Below are 8,316 nucleotides of genomic sequence, written 5' to 3'. Positions count from 1 at the left end.
GTCCGTCCACGAGATTTCGGCAATTTTTTTTTCTTCTTTTTTCCTTCCCCCCCCCCAACAATAAACCCCCCCCTTGTTTTCCTGCCCTTTGACCTCGCATCAGAAAAGTTTCGACAATATTTTTTTATATCCGGTCAATTTTTCACATTTTCACTTTTTCATTTTATTTTTTTTCCCCCTAAGAGTTCGAATAAATATTTATTTATTTATTTATTTACAATCGATTTTATTTTATTGTGATTTCAGGTACGAGTTGTGACGTCATACAACCAGTAACGTTTGGATTTAATTCGATGTCTCGTTGCGTCGTTGGAAAAATTTTTACATCGTGTCGAGAATTGAAGTAAAAATTAATTTTAACGATTTTTTTTTTTATCGTTTGTTTAATCTATTAAAAAAAAAAATGATGATGATAATAATAATGATAAATATTTGATCAGAGTCGTAAAATTTAATTATATATAAAAATAAATTAATAAAAATTTATTGATTTTCTTTTTTTTTTTTTTTTTTATAGAAATCACACGGAGAAAATATTCGATTCTTTGATCGTAGGAACAAATTTGGCACCACACGGTCAATTTAAAAATCCTAAACATGAAACGATACCGATTTTAAGGTGAGTTTTCCCTAACCTTGTGACCTTTAACCTCGCGGGGTCAATTTAATAACGACGATTTATTTTTTTGTTGTTGCAGAAATTATAAAAACGTTGAAATTTCGTCAGATTTAAAAGAGGATTGCGTTTATGCGAAAAGTCAAAATTATTTAATTGAATACACGTCGTCGACGGCAAGTAAAACGGGACGATTCGTTAATACAATCATAGGGTTAAGAATTGATAGGGATATTATTAAAAATGAATCGTTTAACGATTTCGATGGATTATTAACGTCACGTGTCACTTTTGTATTTGTCCCATCGTTAAACGTCACGGACAAAAGGTCAATGTAAGTAAAAATTGAAAAAAACTGGAAAAAAAAACAGAATAAAAATATTTAAAATAAGAGAAAGAGAGAGAGATGTTTAAATTTCAAGGTCACGTGTGATACATCGAAAAAGGAAAAAAATTTCCTTTGAATACTCGAAAAAAAAAAAAAAATGGAAAAAAGGAAACAGTAAAACTTCTTTTTCCACGGGTGTTTGCTACTATAAGGTTTTTGAAATTTTAATAAGTTAGTCCGGGCGATTTTTTTTTTTTTTTTTTTTTTCTCAATTCAGCTTTTAGAAAATCGATGTTAGAGAGAGAGAGAGAGAGAGAGAGAGAGAGAGAGAAACCACACGATTTTGTTTACGTTTAACAAAAGTCTTTTAAAATTTTTCTTTTTCTTTTAAAGAAAATTTTAAAGGAAAACAAATGGAAAAAAAATACAAACGAATGTTTTTCCATTTTCTTTTTTAGATTTTGGGAAAAAATTTTCTCTACGGAACTATCGGAAAATTCATGGTTAAATATTTTCAACGGTTTTGAAGACGAAGAAAATGGCGAACAAACGAACAACGACACGTTTTGGTGTTTTTTTATTTTATTATTTACATTCATACTCATGCCAACAATGAAACTCATCGTTATTGACGGTAAGTTTTTTTTTTTTTTCTTTTTTCTTTTTTTTTCTTTCGCTTTTTTTTATTTATGTGACGTAATTTATTATTATTATTATTATTATTAGCCGACGGTATAAATTTTAAGGATATACGGAGAAAAAAAAAAAAAAAAAACTTTTAACCGGAAAATCTTTTATTTTATTAGTTATCTTAATAACTCGTTGTTTGTTGCTCTCTCTCTCTCTTTTCCTTTTATCGTTTTTAATAAAAAGGAAAATGAAAAAATGGCGTACTACGTTTCTCTCTCTCTCACTCTCTTCGTTAGTAAATTATTTATTTATTTATTTTCCACCGGGGGGGGGGAGAGGGAGGGATCCCCTTTAATAATTGAACTCTTGGAAAATATAAAAAAAAATTAAACATTCCGGAATTCGTTTTTTTTTTATTAAAAGCAATGCGTAGGCGGAAATAAAGAAGTTGAGGGAATTCTATAATAATAATAATAATAATAATAATAATAATAAATGTTTTTAAATTCGTAAAAAGGTTTTAAAAAAAAAAAAGGCGCGATCGATACACTAACGTTTTTATTTTTTTTATTCGAGTTCGAAAATAATTAATTATTATTATTATTATTATTATTATTTTGAGTTTATATACGAAACAAAAATATTTATGTAGTAATACTCGCTCGTGATTGGTTGAAAGTAGTAAATAAATAAATTTATTATTCGATTCGATTTAAAAAAAGAATAAATTAAAAAAAAAAAAAAATGACGTCACGCTGTTGGAAAATTGCGGACTTTAATAATTTAATGGATTTATTACGTAAAGTCGTGTTTACGCTCATACGTCAGTCGCCATTTTACTCTTCGTTATAATAATAATAATAATAATAATAATAATAATAATAATTTTTTTGTATTTCACTTTAATTCCATACGATAAACGATAAACGTCAAAAATGCATTAAAAAAGGAAAAACAAAGGAAAACAAAGGAAAAAAACCTTTTCTTTTATACAAAAACAATTTACGTATATATTTTATTTATTTAACAGGAAGACAAAACGATCGGTTTTTAAAAATAATAATAATAATAATAATAATTTTTTTCACACGCACGCACACACACACATTTATAATCTATTGTCATTAATAATTTTTTGATAAAAATATAAAAAATATTTATATAAATAATGATAATAATAATAAAATAAAAAATAAAAATTTTTTTTACGTCGAGTTCCAGCTCGATTATTATTATTATTAAATATAAATTATTATTATTATTATTATTATCAATAATATAAATAAAATTTATTTATATAAATATTTATTATTTTGTCAACGTAAACATTATATATTATGTGTAGTGTTGTGCACGTGTGTGTAAACAAACAAAAACAAAAATGGCGGAAGGGGGAGAGAGAAAACAAAGATATCGATAATAATCGATTTAAAATTTCGATTTAATATCGATTATTATCGATTATTATCGATATAAATTTTTTTTGTTAATATATATCTATCATAACAACAACAACAAGAACAACAACAATATTAACATGATGACGATTCGTTTGGAATTGTTTTTTAATTGCTCATAAATGAATTATTTTTAATAAGACCGGCTGAACTTTCGGATAATGGAACAACCGTCGAATTATTATCATCATCATCATAATTCGTCGTTAAATCTTTTTGAATTCTCGCTTTGAATTTTGGTTTTAAACCCATTTTTATGTTCTGCAAAATAAGAAGAAGGAAAAGTTTTTATTTTCGTGTCGTAAAAATGGAAAAACGTGAAGAAAATTTTAAAAAAAAAAACCGGGATTGGATTTGTCGTTAGTGGAAAAGAATAAAGAAAAAAGGATTTTTGCTGGAAAGGAATAGAAAGGAAGGAAGGAAGGAAGGAAGGAAAGTGAAAGGGATTGTGGCATACATACTTCTTTTATGGAACCCGGAGAAGAAAATATATAATACAAAACGTAAACGGGTATCCAAATCATTGAGGAAAAACTCATTGCGAAACCGATTTCTTGCGCCCACCACGGATACTCGTAATCTTTTCCATAACTCACGGGTTTATATTGAACGATGTAAAAAATAAAAATGGTCTGGAAATAACAAAAAAACGAAATTGAAATGATTATAGTTGTTTACGTTGATTTGAAAGTAAAAGAAAGATGTGTGAAATTTTCACCGCCATTATTCCAGGCGCTAAATATTTCCAGCAAATTATCCAAAATTTATTCAAACGTATTCCCATCATTTGATGAATGCAATCGTTGAATTTTTGCGCGCCGAATATCCACGAAATTGCAATCGTTTGAAAAAAACAAACAAACAACAAACACATTCCGCTTGCCGAATAAAAATCCATGAGTTGGAAAATGTATGCTCCGCCCTTTGAAAAAATCATTTTCGGTCAAAAAAATGTAAAAAGATATTGTGGAAAATTCGTATCGGAAAAATTACCTGCGTGACCATAGGTATGCCTAATAAAAACATTAAAAAGCAAATACCCAACGTTATTTTATTTCTATGTGGACGTAAATTTTCCGACCAATTGTCAACGATTCCAGTTATAAAAGATTCGACTATGCAAAATTCACTGTCGATGCCTAAAATCTAAAAAAAAAAAAAAAAACGAAGAAAATGGTGAGTTTTTCATAAAGTCTCAACGCGAAGAAAGAAATTCGATTTACCACAAGCATGGAAAAAAATATGGCCGCCCAAGCAGGAGCACCGGGGAGTTTAAGAACAACTTCAGGATACGTTAAAAAAACTAAACCGGGACCGCTTTTAACGACTTCCGATACTTCGGTTTCTTGTTCCACGGCTATGTGTCCGAGTATGGCAAAAGTTACGCATCCAGCCAGGAGACAAGTCAAAGTATTGACAATGCAAGTGATTATGGCATCCCTGAAAAGAATAATCAACCGTCAGAAAAAAAAAAAAATTAACCTTTAAACAAAAAAAAGAAAAATGGCGGAAATACTTGTAGCAGTTGTGATAAAATTTATTGTAACTCCCCAATGCCGGTAATGCTCCCGTTCCGATGCTGTATGCGAAAAATATTTGCGTTGCACCATCCAACCAAGGTCTCGAACCTAAAAGTTCTTCCCATCTAGGTGTGACGTAATACAACAAACCGGCTTTCGCACCTTCTAACGTCACAGAACGTATCAATAAAACGAACAAAATGAAATAAGGAAACAGGGCAGTAAACCAAATAATCTGAAAAAAAAAAAAATCTATATAAATCCGTTTAAATAGTTTACGTGGGGAGGGGAAGAAAGAGGAAAGGGGAGGGGGAAATATTTACTTTTCCACTTTGATGAATCCCTCGACGTATAATTAAATAAACTAATATCCAACCTCCTAAAAGACAACCTAATAATTCCCATTGCATATTACCTAAATCATGAATACCACTCGTTACCTGGAGTACTCTTTTACTAAAAGAAAAAAAATTTGTTAAGTTGGTATCACGAAAATCAATACTTTTTTTTTTTCGCGGTGATACTCACTCCCAAAACTCTTCAACCGGAGTGGTTGTATGATTTGTTCTATTATGCACAACATACGGATCCATTCCAGGTGCAAAACATGTCTCCGTGTTCCACCAATTGTCTTTATTTCATTAAAAAAAAAATTCCAGGAATTTATTAACAATTAAAAATGGAGAAATTTATTTATTTATTTAAACTTACCGCAATCTTGCCAAGGAAGTCCGGGCAAAACGACAAACGAACTGATGAGATAAAAAAGCGTCCAAGCAATAATGACGCAATAATAAATATCCAAAAAAAAAACAATGGTCATGGTGGCGTAACCGACCCCTTGTAAAATGGGTACCAATTCGCCAACGAGTGTCATACCTCCGGCACCCAAATATTGACCAATGGCAACTTCTTGAAAGAAAATGGGTATACCGCAAAAAAGCATTGCTATGGCATAGGTAACGAGAAACGCACCTGTAAAAAAGTCATAGAGTAATACAAAAAAACTCGATTTATAGTTTCGAATCATTTTTTTTTCCGTTCTGTGTTTAATAACCTCCGCCATTTTTGTAGCACAAATAAGGAAATCTCCAAACGTTTCCCAAACCGACGGATACGCTTATGCAAGAAAATAGAAAATCTAATTTGTTACCCCAACCACCTCTTTCGACTTCATCATTTAAACTCGTTCCCGTTTCCTTCTGTAACAAATAATAAATGAAACAAATTTTTAATATGAAATTTTACTCTTTTTCAAGGCCCCCCCCCCCTTAAACTTTTCATCATCATCATCATCATCATCATCATCTCGAGTTATTATTAAATTTTCTTTTTATATTTAAAAAATTACGTAATAAATTTTTTTGTCGTCATTTCCGTTTTAATAATATATATATAAATATAAAATATCAACTCGTTCGCTTTTCCCTAACCAATAGAAGAAGAAGAAGAAGAAAAATTGCAATTTATTAGTTTGTTTATAAACTCTATGACATTTTTTTTGTTTATTTACTACTCTATGGCATTTTTTTGTTTTTTTTTACTCTATAAAATTTTTTTTAAGTTTATTTACTCTATGACATTTTTTTTTGTTTACCTTTTTTTCCTCTGTCGAAACCGTCATGACGTCATCATCGTCATACTCGTTATTATCACGATGCGTTGTACGTTTTCCAAATTTAGATTCTAATTTGTTTTTACATTTTTTTCCAAAAATTTTCTTTTTATTCTTTCCCGGATATTCTTGTAGAGAATCCGTTGATTTTTTTTTACCTTCGCTCCAATAATTATATACGTTTGTCGCCATTTTTTATTTCTTTTTTTTTTCTCCAACTGTTTTTCCTATTGAATCGATGATGGAAATTTTTTTTGAAATTTACTATGGATCACCTGTAATTTTTAATATAATTTATCATTATTATTATTATTATTATTATTATTATTATTATTATTATTATTATTATTATTATTATTATTAATTTTTTTTAATATTGAAAAAAGAAAAACGATTGTAACAGACGTTTCGTTATTTCGTCATTTAATTACACGTTATTTATGACGCCATTTTTTTTCTTTTGTAAATTAAAAAATTGCAATTAATCAAAAGAAAATAATAATAATAATAATAATAATAATAATAATAATAAAATTTATAGTTACGTGAATAATAATAATAATAAAATGAGATTTTTTTTTATTTTACGATGAAAATTAAACTTGGAAAAAATAATTTAAACTTTGTGGAAAACTATAAAAAAAAAAAAAAAAAAAATTGCAATCAAAAATGCAAAACTTATTCCAGAATGCATTATTATAACATAAAAAGAGAGAGAGAGAGAGAAAGAGGAGGGAAGGGGGAGGAAAATCATGCCTCAGGTTTTTAGTAAATTGATCTCATTATTAATTTCGTGATGAAAATAATGTTTAAAATTGAAAAAATGTTCTACTTCCGGTTTTACATGTGGTTGTGATTTTGTACCAATTTTTTTTTTTTTTTTTTTTTTTTTTTTTGAAAGATTTATTAGATTTGAATGAGATCCAATAATAATTTTTCGTTAAAGGAAATCGTCGTTAACGATATTTGATCACGTGACTCACTCTTCGTTTCCTTTTTTTTAAAATTATTTCGCGCGTAATTTTAATTTCACGTACGCATAAGGTAAATAAAAGGTATTTTCGTGTGATATTATTCTCGGAATGTGGGGGGGAGTTCCTTTCCGAAAGCTAAGTATTGTTTTCGCCATGTTGGAAATAAAATAAAAACAATAAAATTTTTTTTAAACGAAAATGGACAAAAGTTGTTAGCAGCTAAATCAGTTAATATACGGGGGGGGGGGGCAGGGGGAGGGGCAAGGGGGGCGGGAAAACAAAATGGCGTGAAAATTATATACGTCGCGTCCATTTTTTTTGTGTTAGGTTTTAAAAACAATTTCGTGTTAGAAAAAAAATATATAAGAGAGAGAAAGAAATAAATATAAAAAAAAAAACATAAAAAGAGAAAGAGAGAAAATGAAAGAGTGAAAATGAGAAAGAGGGAGAGAGAGGGAGGGAGTGAGAGAGAGAGAGAAACTGGGTAAATAATTTATTGCTTGTCTGGAAAACGAAAAATAATTAATTTTTTTTTTTTTTTTACGAAAAACCTTTTTTGTTTTAAATTTAAGGTTTTTTTTTCTAACAGGTGCATTATTTTATTAGGTATGGAATGTACCTGTTGCAAATATTTATAACGGTCGATTCGTTAAAATAAAAAAGAAAATTTTTCTTTTTTTCCCCTCACCCTGCTAACCTAAAAACGTCATTTTTAAATAACGAGTCATACATATTAATATTAATATTATTATTATTATTTCGTGAAAAAAAAAACAATTACGTAATTTATTTTCCATTTATTTATTAATATTTTCTTTTCGTATTGAGAGAGAGAGAGAGAGAGAGAGAGAGGGGGGGGGAAGAAGAAAAAAAACAAAATTTAATTCTATTCCATTTCGAACGAAATGGAAAAAATAAGAAGAAGAAGAAAAAGAAACCCTTTAAAAGTAAAAATGAAATCGGAAAAAAAAATTTTCTTTGTGTGAAAAAAGAGAGAGGGGGGTAGGGGGAAGGGGAGAGAGAGAGAGAGAGATATGAGAAAATGAAGGAAGTAAAGAGAAATAATAATAATAATAAGAAAAAAAAAAAAAGATTTAATATTTAAACGTGCATTTAAATGCTAATGATGAGTCCTTGGAACAAAATTTACGTCAAACCATGAATCTATTTTCTCTC

The 8,316-nt window shown here is 28.8% G+C and overlaps 2 protein-coding genes across 2 annotated transcripts; one reads left to right on the top strand and one right to left on the bottom strand.

Moving 5' to 3' along the window:
- Positions 1-293: 293 nt before the first annotated feature.
- On the top strand, positions 294-1,825 carry Phum_PHUM216360 (uncharacterized protein; the record flags this gene model as incomplete). Its single annotated transcript, XM_002425652.1, has 5 exons — positions 294-343; positions 518-619; positions 699-950; positions 1,403-1,578; positions 1,818-1,825. 5 exons carry the CDS (start codon positions 294-296, stop codon positions 1,823-1,825), a joined length of 588 nt encoding a protein of 195 aa, XP_002425697.1.
- A 1,314-nt stretch (positions 1,826-3,139) lies between these two features.
- On the bottom strand, positions 3,140-6,358 carry Phum_PHUM216350 (tryptophan transporter, putative; the record flags this gene model as incomplete). Its single annotated transcript, XM_002425651.1, has 11 exons — positions 3,140-3,292; positions 3,493-3,663; positions 3,750-3,953; positions 4,025-4,177; positions 4,255-4,471; positions 4,548-4,786; positions 4,875-5,007; positions 5,080-5,182; positions 5,263-5,526; positions 5,609-5,753; positions 6,149-6,358. 11 exons carry the CDS (start codon positions 6,356-6,358, stop codon positions 3,140-3,142), a joined length of 1,992 nt encoding a protein of 663 aa, XP_002425696.1.
- Between the last annotated feature and the right edge of the window lie 1,958 nt (positions 6,359-8,316).

Source organism: Pediculus humanus, genomic scaffold, assembly GCF_000006295.1.
Source record: "Pediculus humanus corporis 1103172107562 genomic scaffold, whole genome shotgun sequence".
Taxonomy (NCBI): Eukaryota; Metazoa; Arthropoda; class Insecta; order Psocodea; family Pediculidae; genus Pediculus; species Pediculus humanus.
The sequence above is the reverse complement of the archived record's forward strand: the minus strand, read 5'-3'. Positions and strand labels throughout refer to the sequence as shown.